At 40.9% G+C, this 17,430-nt stretch overlaps 2 protein-coding genes across 4 annotated transcripts; one reads left to right on the top strand and one right to left on the bottom strand.

The window, feature by feature from the left end:
* Positions 1–164: 164 nt before the first annotated feature.
* Positions 165–6,481, bottom strand: LOC118420809 (FAST kinase domain-containing protein 1, mitochondrial-like). 2 transcript variants are annotated; one of them, XM_035827819.1, is made up of 7 exons: positions 6,353–6,481; positions 3,342–5,458; positions 2,725–2,856; positions 1,981–2,091; positions 1,428–1,551; positions 784–898; positions 165–414 (listed from the first exon to the last, which is right to left on the bottom strand). In XM_035827819.1, exons 2-7 carry the CDS (start codon positions 5,389–5,391, stop codon positions 319–321), a joined length of 2,628 nt encoding a protein of 875 aa, XP_035683712.1. In that variant the 5' UTR covers positions 5,392–5,458; positions 6,353–6,481; the 3' UTR covers positions 165–318. The 2 variants fall into 2 exon arrangements, with proteins under 2 accessions (XP_035683712.1, XP_035683713.1); XM_035827820.1 differs by having other exon boundaries at positions 3,342–5,461; positions 6,353–6,465.
* On the top strand, positions 6,463–16,104 carry LOC118420810 (AP-3 complex subunit mu-1-like). 2 transcript variants are annotated; one of them, XM_035827821.1, is made up of 14 exons: positions 6,463–6,609; positions 6,790–6,868; positions 7,754–7,859; positions 8,281–8,393; positions 8,947–9,068; positions 9,740–9,866; positions 10,437–10,469; positions 10,714–10,827; positions 11,390–11,463; positions 11,913–12,015; positions 12,189–12,398; positions 13,379–13,447; positions 14,104–14,133; positions 15,237–16,104. In XM_035827821.1, exons 1-14 carry the CDS (start codon positions 6,575–6,577, stop codon positions 15,300–15,302), a joined length of 1,281 nt encoding a protein of 426 aa, XP_035683714.1. In that variant the 5' UTR covers positions 6,463–6,574; the 3' UTR covers positions 15,303–16,104. The 2 variants fall into 2 exon arrangements, with proteins under 2 accessions (XP_035683714.1, XP_035683715.1); XM_035827822.1 differs by lacking the exon at positions 14,104–14,133.
* The last annotated feature ends 1,326 nt before the right edge of the window (positions 16,105–17,430 follow it).

Raw genomic sequence — 17,430 nt, forward strand, 5'->3', positions numbered from 1 at the left:
GCAAGCATTCTCTCTTCACTCAACAAGACAATCAGAGGTTATAGATTTCACCCTCTCTGTACTGCTTTCAGAGGCATGGTTTTAGCCATTCAGAAAAATATGAGACAACAGATATTTCATATCATACAACTGATCTTTATTGCATAAAAAATGATAAATGTAACTTCTGCTGATTCCCTCAATATTCAAAAGAATTTCTGTATCATTTGATTTACAGTAATAATCATAGTCTCCTTCAGTTCATATTACTCCAAACTGCAACAATTACTAGTATGCATTAAACTTTGGCATACACAGTCATCGCTGCCACCTAGTGGCCTATCTCCCAACTGCAGCAGAGAGCTTCTGTTGCAGGTACTCCTTCCACGACTCTTCAGTGGCCAGCTTCATGGAGTTCCACTCAAAGTGAGGGACCTAATATTAATAGAAGAAATTAATATATATTCATTAACATACATTTGTGTCAGTAGGAGCCTGCGTAGCTCAAAGACTTGATTTCACATTGAACTGAGAAATATCAAATAGCCAAAGAAGAGATACAGCATGCCCTGAAAAGGGCTGTCTCCAAGACCTGTCCTTTTGTCCTGGGACAGAAATTTGCTTGTTGCAAAACGTCAAGCCTTTCAATTTTTAACCTAAAAATCTTATCTATCTTCATGATATAAATTGATAGAAATGGACTTTTGTAAGCTCAAAGTGACATATATAAAAGTGAAAGTCCTGGAGACAGCTCTGCCCCACATTATGCCCTGTAAGTTAAAAGCTGATGCTTACGCAGCTTACCTGAATGACAGTATATCCAAGAATCTCTAGGTGGCGCTTCCGCATGGCCACGTGCCCTAACAGGTGCTGGGAGTTCCGACAAAAGTCGCGTGCATCCTGGTAGTCAATAGCAACCCTGGACAGAGAAAATACAGTGATATCAAGAGCTTCTTTTGATTAATTAAACTACCTCATGTTGTAACATACCAGGTTTCTACAGTACAAGCTGCATATCCAGACAGATTTATTTGAACCACTCACAAAGGAGAGGATCCCTGCTCTTTTCATATAAGTGTAGTGGGTTCTTCAATGTGCTCAAGTGGTGGCTCTACTCAAACACGGGACCTCTGTTTAACATCCTATCCAACGGACTACCATAGGCAGAAGCTAAGCACTCATGTACACCTTGAGTCCAGTGAGGAATATTAGTGTAAAGTGTCTTTCCCATGGGTACAACTTTGGGACCTGTCAGGGATTCTAACTCGGTACTCTCCAAGCAGACATTGATGAAGAAAATGGTGGCCTTTTTTTTTACATACCTTTTTTTTTTCTGTCAGCCGACAGCATATAACAAAAAATCAGTAACCGCAAGATTCTGATGTGGTCAACAATTCTAACCACAAGGCCATGTGTCAAAGTGTGACCTTATGAACCATGTGTGTTACCTGTGTGCTGTAGCAGGGAGGGGTTTGGTAGCCTTCTGCCAGCATCCCTCGGCTCTGTTCCAGAAGTCTCCATACTCCACACAAGGCAGGGCAGAGCCTTCTTCTGTCAGGTAACACTCATAATCTGTACACAGAGAGTATCAACAGCTTTTACAAACTGAAGACATTCTTAGCCTGATTAGATTTTGCTTATAGCAACCCCTCCCCCAACATCCAGCCTAAAGGGAGGGGCCAGTTACAGACCCGAACAGCAGAGTTTGTGGGGTTTTTTTTCTAGTATGTCTCAGATGGAATAGCTACTTTTAACAAGAACAAAGAACAAGTTGTCACACATACTGAATGATTAGGAATGGAACTGTCAGTACTACAACCCACTTGCAAAACCTTGGAAAATAAATGACAGTTAAATTGGGGTGAAGGGACCATATTTCCAGAAGAATTGAAACCCTTGCAAGTCATACCTTGACCCATTGAAAACTCCCACACTATATCACCAGTACAGTATTACATCTCCCCAGAACACAATCAAACCACAATATATAAACACACGCACCTATTGTTTGGAAGTAGGGAGAGATGACCTTTGACCTGACAAACTGGGGTCCCCCCAGGACATCAGTCAGGACCTCCTGCACCTGTCTCTCAACTCCGTCCAGAACGGGAACTGTGGATGTAAAGATATCATTGCTAGTTTGTTACCATTGCCATTATATCACTGTTAGTTTTTATAATACCAATACCATTAGATCTTCAGGCTGTGTCAAAGAAGGCTTTATTATTACATGTACACATCCTCCTCCTACGCAGGGACATCCAATGGCAAAACCACCTGTCTCAATGATTAAGTACCCTGCTTTCTCAACCGTCAACCTTAGTTTCTGACCGCCCTGCTTATAAATATTCATGAGCTTACCCTTATATATGCTAGATCCCTTTTGAAAACTGAAAGGCCTATTCTCTGATTGGCTGACAGCTGGTTTGTGGCGATGCCCACAGGAACTAAGAGTGACGGTTGAGAAAGCAGGGTACATCCAGAGAGGCGGTTTCGTCGTTGGATGTCCCTGCGTAGGACCCAAGTATAAAGTTTGTTTTACACATCTGGTAACCTGCCATAATGTGACATACTAGTTAGTTCAGTATGCTAGCAAGGTTCAAAATGCCATTGCAATTTGCATGATACAGCAGTCATTCAGAGCAACAAGAAATGCTCAATTTTAGGCCAGTGTAGGCCAGCTAACAAATGGTAACTTTACAAGTACTACTACTCCTAATCTATGATGGAGAAATTCTCACCAACCTTTTTTTGCAACTTCGCAGCAGTATTGACCGTGGAACCACGGAATGTCGTACTCAGGATACTCCAGTACCACAGCGCGATTCACGCGCATCAGGGTGTCCCGTAACTGGGCGTTGTGGTGGTCCTTTGATCCTGTAATGAGAGAGTTTGTTTTACTTAAGTGCTGTAATGAAACAAGTACTTGATCTTTAAAAGCTTAGAGTTAGTAAGTGAACTAGTAGGAAGTGTCATGGTGTCGGTAAACAGATCATTCTTCTGAGGGGAGTTAGGCCTTAACTCCCATGTATAGAGCCTCTTCAGGTGTCAAACCCCAGCACATTCAAATTGCCCAACACACATCTACTAGTGCTAGTACTATGGTGGGCTCTTTAATATGCAGAGGATTGCATCCAACGCAACCAATTCTTTGATGTGTAGACTGAGGTTCTTCAATGTTCTTCAAAGTGCAGGGGTTTTTTAATGTTCCACAAAGTGCAGGGGTTCTTTAATGTTTTAAGTCTCTCAAGTCTCAAATGTTCTTCAATGTGCAAGGGTTCAAATCCAACATAAGCAATGCAGTGGCAGTACTAGTGTAGTTGACTATCAGTATATGTTCTATGATAAAGAATCCAACTCACTCTCCAGGTATGTGTCCAGTTGCTCTAGAAACTTGACCTGAAACACCCTCTTCACGATGTCAGCAGGCAGTTGCTGCAGCTGTGCTAGTGAGTAGGCCAGTCTCACCAGGATGTGGGGCGGAATGGTCCACAGCCTCTTCACAATGGTGTCCACGCAGGCACCGAAAAACTCCTCCGCATTGGTGGGACTGTAGTTCAGGAAACCGAACACAGACAGTATGGTGAGGAGCTGGTCGTTCTGCAGGGTGTGCATCTTTCTGACGGCGGCATTGGCAAGCGTGTCGAGAATCAGGCCATGCTGAATGCGAGTCCGGGACATCACCATCGCCCAGGTGGCCAAGTTGTTCCTCGTCAGTCTGTCTGCTTCACCCAGGTTCCTCTCGTACCATTTGATGACCTCTTCGAGAAGGAAGGTCGACGTCCACGTTGGCGACTCGACGTAGTAAGACAGGACGACCTTGTGAAGCGTTCGGAAGGTCGTCACGTTGTGTAGCCGCTCGATCACAGTGGTGTTCACATTTCTGAACAGGTCAGACAGAGCTTTCTGGTCGGTTTTCTGCATCGTGGTGTTACTTGTGAGTGTACGAAGGCTCTGGGTGATCAGCCCCAGTTCCACGAAGGTAAACTGAGGCAGCATCGTGTGGATTTTCTTGACCACGGCGTCTTCGAGCTTCCCTCCAGGAAGTTGGGACAGACAGCTCACGCACTCTGCGACCACGGCAGGTTTGAACGTGGCTCCCACGATGGAAACAAGCGTGTATCTCAGCTGCGACAGGAAGGCTTGATCTTCGTAACCTGTTGCAATGAAAGTTTTGGCTGTCTGGAGCACAGGTCTCAACTTCGTGTGTTCGTGATTTATATGAGGCAGGGCTAGCCTGGACACTTTATGTAGAAGACTGTCGTTACGACAACCCATTGCCTCAAGGGCTTGAAGGAGTGTCACCAGTTCAGTCTCTTGGATATGGTCTGGCAGTTGTTTCAAAGCAAGGGTTTCTAGATTCTGCTTTACTTGTGACGATGCTGTGGGGCCAAGACACCAAAGAAGGCAAGGAATCATTGACTTAGGAAAGCTGTCGTACGCGTTTGACTCAGGCATTAAAAACAACAGACGCCTCCGAAAGCCCTCCTCCAAGGCCCTGTTGCGGTAGTTGAGGTCCTTCAAGGCATCTTTGATTCTAAACATAGTATGAATGTCCAGTTCATCCAACACTGCAAGGAAATACTGGCTGATCATCTCCAGCAGCTTCTGGTGTCTCATCCTCATGTTGTTCAGGGCTCGCAGGATTCTCCCGACGTTGTTCGGATTTCTGTCGTCCTCGCAGTGAACCATGAGTTCCATGGCTTTCTCCACCAACTGCTGGTTCAGATCTGGGGAGGACAGCCTCGCCATGCCTATCATCAACTGCGAGAATTCGCGGATGTTGGTTATGTCGCCCAGGTGATTTTGCACGATCTCTATTACCTCTGTCATTACCGGGCTCCTGTAGTACATCGGGCCAATGTAACGCAGCGTCGCGACGAACTTGGACAACTGAGGAATGTCCAAATCATTCACGCTTCTGCAGCCTTTCAAGAACAGGTGCTGAGAAAGGAGGTTCGAGGCGTCAAGTCCCAGTCGTGAGAGCGAGTAGAGATTGGTTATCACGATATCATTGTCCACATTTTCCCGTTCCAGTTGTTGAAGGATCATCTCACAAACTCTGACAAACATGGGGTTCTTCTGTATCACATCAAAACTCTGTTGGTATTTGTCTTTCTGGGACTGAATCAACCACAGGGTGTCCAAGGCTTTATTGAAGTGTACGGGGGTGAAGCTTTCTTGGTTGTCGTGGATGAAGTTCAGAATTTCTGTGTGGTCTTCGAAACCTTCTATCCTTTCTATGAGGCTGTCTTTCTCTTCCGCGGTGGTGTGAGTTCTGGCGAGACAGAGATATCTGACTCCAGGGTTGACTCTTTGAGAGTAGTACGGAGTTCTAAATACTGTCGACTGTCTGAACGTCGGTGACACGTATCTAGACTGGGAGACCAGGACTCTTATTGCCCTGTTCATGGTTGAATGCTTCCCTGAATGAATGTTGGCTTTAAACTTCAGATGTCATTCGTTCATCACTTCAGCACTGCTGGAACAAGAGATAAGCAACATCCATTAAAATGGGATCAGGACAATAACTAGTACTCGTAAGCAGGCTTTTACTAGTTTTAGCTAGGATTTTATAATAGGGAGTCCAAACTTATTGGTGAGTCGCGGTAAGTGACTATTGTAAGGGGTTCTGGAGGCATCCACCTTCCATGGTGCAGAGTTTTTCATGATTTTAAGTTAAAACAGTGCATTCTAAGGTATCCCAAGAGGCAAAAATACTGTTACAGATGTCACAGTAGAAGACTGTGACCACAGATGACCTGGTTGCATCCCTGGTCAATCAGAATTTCATGCTTGTCAGAGGGTTTTCTCCTCAGTATAGGGCGTCCAGGGGCATCAAATATCTTGTTATTCTAAGAAAAGTGCGTCCAGATGACGCGTTGACGCATGCCTGGCTAAAAGCCTGCTCGTAAGTGCTACTCAGCCCAACACCCTGGTCAACTCGGCCCAACACCCTGGAACTCTGCCAGGGTTGATCAGGGTGTTGGGCTGAGTTGGTCTGATTAGCCATGGGCCAATTTGGTAATCAATAAAGAGTCAAAGGCTCGAGTCAAGACAAAAGATGTGGGCACATTTTTTAAAGATCACGTCTTACATTACTACATTGTTGGTATAGAACATTCTACTGTAGTTGGTGTAAGGAAAAAAATCCTTAAAAATCTGATTAATAAACCTGTACATATAACGACAACGCACCCACCCGATACTAGTATAAATGCGCGTAGTACATGCACAGTAATATATTAAAGGTCGTGCGCCCCCCTCCCCACATTTTCAACACTGTCGTAACGTAATATATTTACCCCTGAACACAATATTCATTGAAATACAGCTATACAAAAGAACACCACGTATTCACATCATGACTCACCTGTTCCATTTCTTGATCAGGGCTAAGTAACTTGTCTTCTGGGCTTTTGGGGGAGGGAAAGTCATGTGTCCCACGCGCGTGTCTTCCGCAGGTAACTGTACTGAACACTTCAGGTGAAAGTCGCCAGGTGGCGCTCGTACACTTCCTGGTTTTACAACGCGTGCGCAGTAGAGTTACCTAGTTTTTTGGGGGAGGGCTACGTGGAACTAACTAACCTGCAAAATGATCCACAGTTTATTTATGATCAACAGTGCGGGGTGAGTTGTTGGTCCTTTCATCTATTCTTCTTGTATTTCTACTGTACAGTCAATTTCCTGCATGTTTGTCTTTTGTAAACCCCAAAAAATGATTGCGGATGCTTGAATGGGGAGGGGGGCGTAGTTGGCTCAGATACTAAAACATAATTTTCCTTATCTATCTACTTTATTTGTATCCAGGGATATTTTTATGGAGAAGCACTGGAAAAGTGTCATCAGCAGATCTGTGTGTGACTACTTTTTCGAAGAGCAACAAAAGGTATGACTTTTTGTCTTCATTTTTATGTAGGTTGATACCTGACCTGTAACACGCAAATGTAATCACTTGGTCATATGACAAATATCAATATGTACAGATCGGAGGGTCGGCTTCTCTAGGTCTAGCACTCCTTATAAGAACTTCAGCGTACTGTGTTGAGGGGACAGTTTGTGGTTCCAAACTATCTGTGTCTTCTTCATACCAGAAGAAGAGGGACACTTTGTACAGAATTTTAGAAACAGCACATAACACTTAACAGGTTTTGCTATAATTTTGCAAACCTGTAAAAAAAGCAACAATGAAATTCATAAAGTTTCTCTTCACATTAGTCAAACGATTTCCTCTTACTCAGACACATTATATGTTCACCAGCTCCATCCCACCACATTATGTACTCTAAGTCTAATAGTAACACCACAGGGTGTCAAATACTTTACCAGTACAGTAAGCGTGGTGACACAGAGTACGTTATTCTTTTCTATCTAATGTCTTTCTATGTAACGTCCTTGGTGACACCCACAAAGTCTAGGTCATTGACCTTATTCATTTAGAACAGAAGAAGAAGAAACTGAGCAAAACAAAATATTTCCCTTCTATGAAGGTTTCAGAGAGAGAGAGGCTTTGAGAGGCTTTATTTGTCCATTGTGAATTGTACGCTGCTCAAAAAGAGGTAAAAAACAGTATACAACTTACAAGTGAAGGGCAATAGCAGTGGTCTAAAAACAAGTAATGAAACAATAAACTTTCAGTATCTTGAGTAACAGTAACCCTGTATGTCTTATACGATACAGTTACTCAAGCAACTTAATGAAACTTTGCCTGGATGTCTAGATCTTCATTGACAAAATATTGGGCTCAGTGTGAATGTTTTCTTATTTCCAACAGGCCAACAGCCCAGAAGATGTGAACCCAGTCATCTCCACCCCCCACCACTATCTCATCCACATCTACAGAGAAAACATCTACTTTGTAGCAGTCTGTACAACAGAAGGTATCATACAGCTTTCTCACATCTATATGATAATGACAAGATACATGTACTTTGAGGTTAACCTTGAAAATCAATTTGTGGCATATGGCAAATTTTGTATATTAAGTAGTACAGTATGTGCCCTTCTTCGCATTGCGAGCATGTTGTAAATCGTGAACAGTTTGCAGTGGTTTTACACGTATATTAAGTTTTTGTGTAACATTTTCATAATATTAGCAACATTATGTTTGTCTTGCATACTGCTAACACAGTAAAGTATATAAAAAATTAAATACCTCCTGCCTAACACAAGATCAAGTCCTCAAAAATGTAAATGAATTCATAGTGTCTTGTTTGCTATTGTTTTTTCAAACACAAACATTTAAGCACATAGTCTTGATACTCCTTCCCATTAATCCTGTTGTTGTTGTTGTTTTCCCAGTCCCTCCCCTGTTTGTGATAGAGTTCCTACACAGAGTAGTGGACACCTTCACAGACTACTTTGGTGATGGGGGAGAAACTGCAATAAAGGACAACTATGTTATTGTCTATGAGGTTAGTAGCCTGATTAAATCGCGCTTCTTAGGCCTGTCCAACATTGCTGCGCATTGCTGGGGAGGAGGCTACAAGCTCCGGATAGCGGAGTTTGCATTACACAGACTATGAGGTCAGGATTTCAGTTCAATTTGCAATTGTGTCAAGTCAATGCTGTACTGTGCACTGCAAACCCTGTGTACAGTATGCTCAAACTATAGAAACTCAAATTCAAAGCCCAACATCACATGTAGCTCCTGGTTTTTCCTAAGTAATACAAAAATTGTTACATTGGGATGAGACTTACATATATGTTCACCTAGCTTAAAAGATTACAGGTAGCAAATTATCTTTATTGATAATTCAGTATTCCAGTCAATATTGACTTTCAATGCTACTCTTAAAATGATGTTTGTCATTCTTTTGACTTCTTTTACCATTTTAGCAGTTTGAGTGTGTTGTGTATTTAAGTGCCCTTACATAATTCTTTCCAACCACTCTCTAACATCTACTCCATCTAACAAGACACAATTCCGGTTGTGCTAACTGCTGAATCTCCTCTTTTATTCACCAGTTGTTGGAGGAGATGTTGGACAATGGTTTCCCCCTGGCCACAGAGTCCAACATCCTGAAGGAACTCATCAAACCCCCAAACATCCTCCGTACTGTCGTCAACACTGTCACAGGCAGCTCCAAGTAAGTACCTATCAAACCCCCTTGATATCCTCTGTACAGTCGTTAACAAAACTGAAAACCAGTGAGAGGTGTTCTTACACAGCAGTATCAGTAAATTTTCTGATACATGTATGTTCACTGTTTGGTGATAACAATTTAAACTTTGATGTCTTTCGCAAAATTTGATGTTGTCAAAAAAACAGACTGGTGCACATGTTGAATTTGAGTTTAAGGTACTCTTATGCATAACAATGGCTGTACAAGGCTACTAGCATTGACAAGTGATCCCAAATTTGTTCAATTGCCAAAACACACTGTACATGTACATGTAACTGTGTTAGGATTTAGTAAAAAAAAAACTATAGGGCCCAAACCTAACACTTGGAAGTCACCACAAGGGTTTTCAGACAATAACTGTAAAAATAAATTTTGAATAAAAGAAAATCAAAAAGTTAGAAGTATTCTGTTCCACATCTTGATTATTTCAAAATTTTTACACAGCCAGGAAATAGTTAGAAAGTTTAAATAGCTTTCAAAATATTTCCAAAGTATCAAATCTCCTAGGCATACATTTGTATAATTACAAAGAATTGAAAACATTTATAACTGATGACAATGGCAACCCTTGCGGGGACTTGGAATGGACTCTACTGTAATATGTATTGAAACATAACACTTCCACCCACTCCCAGCCTCTCAGACACCCTCCCCACCGGTCAGCTGTCCAATGTGCCCTGGAGGAGGGCGGGGGTCAAGTACACCAACAACGAGGCGTACTTCGACGTCATCGAGGAGATAGACGCCATCATCGACAAGCAGGTTTGTTACTCTTACTTCTTTGTTTATGTTATTCTGTGTATGCTACTGTAAACGAATTTAAGTTTGCGGGAATTTAATTTTGCGGTAGCTGCTGGAAAAAAACTTTTCGCAGTGGTTTCAAGTTCGCGGGAGCTCCATTTACTGTAGTCTCTTACTGCCATGGAAAAATGTTTACAGTGGTTTTATGTTCGCGGTGGTTTTAAGTTCGCAATGGTTTTAAGTTCCCAGGGATTTAATTTTGCGGTAGCGGTGAAAAAGACATGGCATGCCTGGAAAGCAGTGTGCTAAGCACTGAATGTGTCCAACCCTGTTTAAAGAAAACAGAAATAAATTAGATTCTCCTTACATTTGACATGTTTGCCTCTTGCTGCATGTGCAGTCATTGTTTTTGTATTCTTGGTCATTGTTGGGGTCTTACACTAAGGCTCCCAAGTTACTGCTTCTGCAAGGATGATTCAAAATGTTCTTTTGATACATTAGAACCATTCATGTGTAAGATTTTGTACCAGTGTGTTTAACATGCACTATACAGATCGGGAAAGACAATTTTTGTTCTGTGTATCACTCCAGGGTTCCACAGTGTTTGCTGATATACAGGGAGTGGTAAGTGTAGAATTTTTGATGACTCCATACTTTTTTTTAATCAGACTGGACACTGTGTGACATATAATACAATAAAGCAAACAATATACTGTATCAGAGACTAAAAAATTATTCATTTGGTGGTAATGATGTGACATATTTTCCCAGTTTATTTTCGACTGTACCTGGTAAATGTGTAGTATGTCCAACAGAACCAAAGTCCTTAAACTGCTTTCGGATCCCTAACACTGTATTCCTATTGTAGATCGACTGTTGTGTGAAGCTATCGGGGATGCCAGACCTCACCTTGTCATTTATGAACCCCCGTATCTTGGACGATGTTAGCTTCCACCCGTGTGTACGCTTCAAGAGATGGGAGGTAAATATGAGCTGTTAATCTTTAACGTCTGAAAAAAGTTTTGTTTGGTTGGCAGCATCATGTTTACCTTGTCCCCCCAATGACCTGGAGGTCAAGGGACACCATTAAAAGAATGTCAAGTAAGCTCATCTTTGTTGGTGAAGTTGGCAACTTGAACAGGATGTCCCTTAAAGGTGCTTTGCCCATTAGTGAATAGAATAGAATAGAATAGAATAGAATAGAATAGAATAGAATAGAATAGAATAGAATAGAATAGAATAGAATAGAATAGAATAGAATAGAATAGAAGTTTGATACTGTCATTCAACATACGTAAATGCTCAACTCGAATTTTCAGTCTCTCTTACATCAACCTTCTTTAAATTAAAAGGTGCTTAAATACAGTTAAACCTGTACACAAGAGCCACCTTACCATGTAGTGTGGCCAGTTTTTGATGGTCCCTTTGACAATTTTTACCATGGACACAAGCAGTAAGAATTCTGTCTATAGTGGCAACCCATGTTTGACTGTAACTTGATAATGTAGAATGATCACAACGTCCTGTTTGAATCTCTCTTACAGTCTGAAAGAGTCCTGTCCTTTGTTCCTCCTGATGGTAACTTCAGACTCATCTCCTACCATGTTGGGTCACAGAAGTAAGTAAACTGTTTTCTCTTATCTCAATGTTGATATCTGTCTGCATGTACTTTCTACTTTGTTGTATTCATTGTGAGCACTTGACAAATTTTGATCCCCTATCCTCTGCACATGTCTCTGACTGAGCCAACAACCACTTTTGAAAGTTCTTTAATCATTGAATTTGTACATGTCTACTAGCTTGTAAGGGGTAGTTGTCTTTGGATATTGGAGTTTTGTTTTACACAGCCAGTAATTATAATGTCTCTCACCTACTCACTAGTACATTTTGATGCCTATCAGACATCTTCCTCAAAGCTTCTGACTGGAGTATACAGCCACTGTATACATAGGTGGCACTTTTGCAGCAAGAACACAATCCCAAACGTGACATGTGTTGTTGTCTTTCTTTCTTAAAGCTATTGTATATAAGCTTAAGTGTCTACATGTACCTGTGTTCTTTTCCCAGCATGGTGGCCATCCCTGTGTATGTGAAGCCCAACATCTCCTTCAGAGAGGGAGGGGGGCGGTTTGATGTCACCGTGGGACCCAAACAAACCATGGGCAAACTGGTAGGCTTGAACACTACATGAAGCTTTTGACTTAATCCTCTTTGACCCTTTGGGAGTACAGGGCCTCAGTGAGTTGCCTCCATTGTGTTAAAGATTGTAAACCATTTATTAAAGAAGTATAGGTATTTGTGCACTAATATGTTGTTGTTGTTGCTGTTGTTATTTATTCTCAGGTGGAGTCAGTGGTGATCACCTGTGCCATGCCCAAGGTGGTGCTGAACATGAACCTGACCCCCACCCAGGGAACCTACACCTTTGACCCCGTTGCCAAGGTGTTGACCTGGGACGTGGGGAAGATCAACCCGCAGAAGCTGCCCAACCTGCGCGGGAACATCAGCCTGCAGAGCGGGTCTCCTCCGCCTGAGTCCAACCCCGCCATTTCTGTAAGTACACATACACATGTATTATGTGTAAGAGTGGTTACTGGTACGGTGTACTGGTACAAACCCGTTTTTCCCGTTTGTTGGACCAGTCCAGAAAAAACAGACCTGAAAAAAATGATGTTGGACCAAATCAAAAATAAACAGATTACACCAGCAGGCATTTACGTCTTTTGGGGCTTACAGATACAAGAAAAGAACAAGAGAAAAGTAGAAGAGAGTTGATAGTCATTTTTACCAGGCTTTCACAGTCAAACTTGGTCTAAAACAGAGACATCAGGTACTAGTACTGAGTCCAACCCTGCCATATCTGTGAGTACACATACACATGTACAGTCAAACCTGTATAAGTGACTACCTTTACATAGTGGCCACCTGACCATTGCGGTCACTTTTTGTCGGTCCCTTGGATTTTTCCCATGGACCTAAGCGTTAAGAAATAGTCTGCTCCGCCCAAGTCCAACCCCACCATATCTGTGAGTGAAAAATACATGTGATAGCAAATCCGTAATCATTATGAAGACCTCCTAACCACCATTAAAACTAAAAAAACTGAAGTGGTATGGCCACGTGTAACGGTCATCGGGACCAGCCAAAACTATCATGCAAGGGACTGTGCAAGGAGGAAGAAAGAAGGGTAGGCAATAATTATAAGGGAAAAGGTGGTAAGATGAATAGTATGAGAGAATGGACTTAAACATGTGTCGATGAAGGTTAGGCATCCAGGTTACAAAGAAAATAAGAATCACCAAATGTCAGATACTCAAGCAACTCAATGAATTTTGGGAAGTCAGATGTTGTGTCAGTGACATTGAGCAGATCTGTGCAAAATGAAGCATACATTAATAAGAGCAGAATACCAAGAAGGATGGAGAAAACTCTTTGCCAGATCTTCTGTTGTGCTCTAACTGTCAAATAAAAATACGTCATGTACATGGAGTTAGACAAAGGGATGAAACTTTGTTTTTTTTGTCCTTTAACAGGTTCAGTTCAAGATCCAGCAGATGGCAGTTTCAGGGTTAAAGGTCAACAGACTGGACATGTATGGAGAGGTGAGTAGTGAAATAACCATACACACGTTTGGGTTTCTATTCCAATAAACTTTCATCTGTGACTGTAGTCTACAACTTAAAGATTTCATACTCTACATCTGCACACGGTTAAGTGCCTATCAACAAGCTTTTGATCAATCCTATGACCCTTCTCAAGTTGAAATGACCCGAAGCCTATGTCACATGACTGAACAGGGATCTTTGATCGGTTGCTGACATCATACTTTCAGTCAGGTCACGTGACATAGACTGTGTGTTATTCAAACTGAGAAGGGATCATAGGACTGATCAAAAGCTTGTTTTACTTTACATTGTGCACAGAGTTTTAGGACTATTTCATTTGAACATAGGGAACGACAGAGTCCTGTAAAAATCCTATCCCACATGCCCCTCCTAAACTCGGTATATCAATCTCTTCATCTTTAAGTTGTTGACAAAAAGCTTTTAGCCTGAAGTCTAGTTTAGCATGTTAAACATTACATCATATCTTGCACTTTGTACTTTGATTTAACTGTTGCGGTTGATTTTTTTATTGCATGTGAATGATGCAACAAGAAATTCGCATGGAAAATGAAGAAGTTACATACATGTAGTTATTGAAGAGAGCTTGGTTGACCAATAATGGATCCAAATGTGCCTTTCCCATCATATTTCAGAGCTCCCCAAAGAAAAGCTTCACATTTGAGGTTTGTTACTCTTTGGCCTTGAGTAAAGAATCTCTCTCTAGTGTGTCACTCACACATGTGGTCCCAGTCAAACTGGATTGAACTGAAACTCCCAAAACTGGAAGAAAAACAAGAAATCCAAACATTTCTACTGGTTTGGAGATTAGAGCAATCTCAAATACCCTTTCTATTGCCAGTGCATGCAATTGTTCTGAACATTATTCTCATTGTTTTACAGTGCATGTTTGCAGTATGTATTAGTAATGTTTCTGGGGACTTACATCCTTACATCACAGAGGGCGTACTAACACCTTTCTAGCCATTCTAGGCTCATTTGTTCTAGTGCAAAAGGAGGTACCCAATGGCTGATCACATATGCCCATGACTAGTTCTTTACCATCTAGCATTTAACTCATTGTTCTGTTGGCATGACTCTGATGTGATGAAAAGCGATGCGCTCAGTTTAACATGTAAAGTCATGTACACATACACGTACACAGTATTCATCTTGTAGTGTCTTGCTTACACAGCACATACACCTCTGTATCTGCATCAGTATTATCAGTATTTATGCCCTTTGACATAACATACCAGCTACTTCTACATTGTAAATCTCATGTCAATCTGATGAAGACTCTATAAAGATCAAAATAGTAAATATTGGACATTCACTCCTACCATCATCCTTCTAATTTTCCTTTGATCACCTGAGCTACTTATTGTTCAGAAAGGGTATTTGAGTTGAATTTTTTCCCATCACTGCCTCTCCCTAACCATCACCTGCACCTGTCATTCATTTGAAGTTCCTCCCCAGAAACTGTTACAATCCTCAAGTGCATTTTGATTGGTTGATGAAATTTTGATTGGCACCTGTCCATATTGCCCTGCCACATGACTTTCCTCCTGTGTGTCCTGTGTAGTCATGTAGGAAGATATCACAGCCAAAATAAAAGCTCTCTCTCTAACATGCTCTAGTTTCTACAACAATGTAGTAGCCCACCCATTTAAAACCATGCCATAGATTTTTTTCACATTTGTTTGAGTATTCACTACTAAAAAGTATTTTGTCAATCAGTAAAAATGACGTTGTTAAACGCTTGTCTTTTTTTTTTCTTGAATTCTAGAAGTACAAGCCTTTCAAGGGAGTGAAGTATCTGACCAAAGCAGGAAACTTCCAAGTGCGAACATGATGTTCCCTGGTTCTGTGTCAGCCAAGCAGACATTTGGGGCATCTGAGGCCAAACGGATGTTATTATGTAATAATCTATTGTCACTACGCAGTTTTAGCATAATTTGTCAAATATATTTCACTATACGTCGATGAAGGTTAGACATCCAGATAATTAAGATATGCAAAAATGCAGTTACTCAAGCTACTGGATTCCAAAATTATATCCAGTTGCTTATGAGTAACTGCTTTTTGGCATATATTTGACTGTCTTTTTTCAATATTTAATCTGGAATTGAAAGACAACATGGAGGTATTATGCAAGAACAATTATCATAATAAACCTTACATCTAGTTAGTCTTCCTCCATAAATGTGCATTCTCAATACTAAGTGTCAGTGTCAGTACTTGGATAACAAAGTTCTGTGTACACAACCAAGCTCAATTTTTTCAAGACCAATGTTTCTGTGACCACGTGTCACCTTAGGGCAGTTCTGACATGGTTCTATTGCATGTACATGTACACACTGCTAACAAATGCAGTCCCTGCTGCTGCAGTGTGGAATAGAACCATTCAACATTGCCATTAGGAAGGTGACGGACATTCACCAAAATGTACTAGTAGGTCTTGAGTAAAACACTTTTTTGTGTATTGAAAGAACTTGTTGTCCAGTGACTTACCAACCTGATGAAACTATTCATGGCTGTCAGTTCTCAGCATCTTTCTTTTAGTTTCTTTTACATACTTACACAATTCAAGCTCTGTAAAACACTCTGTTGATGAAGGAGTGAATAAAGTTGCACAGCCAGTATTTGGACAAACATACTTGACCTTATCAAGGATGTAAGCACACACAATGTATGGTTTTAGCTTTGGTTAAAAAACAAGTCTTCTTGACAATTAGGTCATCATACATCATTATCTATATGATACAATTTACATGATCACACCCAACTTGGTATACTGACTTATTTTTGGCTTGTTTGTCAACTCTCTGTTTTCAACAAAACAAGAAACTAAAATGTTCCTGTAGTTTAAGATTCTGTGCAATGTCAAAGTCCAGCTTTTCACCACATACAGATTTATTTTCCCTTATCTTTACTCAATTTTTTGTACCCACATTCCGTGTCTTTGCAACTTTAATAGAAAACAAGTGACTCCAAATCTAAAATTTATATTGTAGTTGATGCCTATTTTATAATTATTAATGTAAATGTATGTTGAAAGATTATAAATGTACCTCCATAAAGATTTAGCCTTGATTCTGTCTTCCTCCTTTTTTTGTACTTGAAAAAGCTAAAGTTTGAAATTTGATGAAAGTAAGTGGCCCGAAACATAGTCTTTGGCATTAATTGCTGAAGAGCAGATGTTGATGTGATAAATAATTATGTTTTCTAGCCGCAACGTTTTTTCTGGATGGTTAGAAATGATAGAAAGGGAGGTCCTTACACACATGTAGTTCAACTGGTAGCAGCCTAACATTTTAGCTCCTGGTTCCAACTAGGACAACTAGTTGGTGACTAGGAGACTCCGGTTTAATCCTGGGAAGGGCATCTCATTTGGGGCTGCACAAACAAACAAACAAACCCGTCTTTTGGATGGGACCTTAAATGGGGATCCCATGGTCCCTCCTTGTAAAGATAAACCCAGCTACTGAAACAGTAAGGGAACTACAGGTATGCCACTTTGCACTTCTACGATCTGAAATGAACGAACACATTGGGAAAACGTTTACCATTTTCCATCCCTACATCTGCCTGTAGATCATTTGTTATTGTAAAGGCTGATTCTGGATACTGAGAAGTAGTGAATGTCATCTTCAACAGAGAACTATATCCATCTAGTCTTAGTGTACTATACTTATTGTCATCTTCATGTGAAAAATCCGCCAATCTTTGTATAGATTACATATATGATTAAACTGTACTAAAGTGGTACATAGTGATACCGCATTATGCACCATTATTATACAAAAGTTGGAGTAGATCTGGAGAAATAAATGACATGTTTAGCTTTGATGATTACTTAAAATCTCATCATTGAAGTATTAAGGTATTCATGACTATACCTCCGAGCCCTTCATGGTTGGGACAAATTTTAGATCAGCAAACTAGCATCGCGAACTCTCTTAAGGGGCATTTGCGTTTAG

The sequence above is a fragment of the Branchiostoma floridae genome, chromosome 8 (assembly GCF_000003815.2).
Source record: "Branchiostoma floridae strain S238N-H82 chromosome 8, Bfl_VNyyK, whole genome shotgun sequence".
Classification (NCBI taxonomy): Eukaryota; Metazoa; Chordata; class Leptocardii; order Amphioxiformes; family Branchiostomatidae; genus Branchiostoma; species Branchiostoma floridae.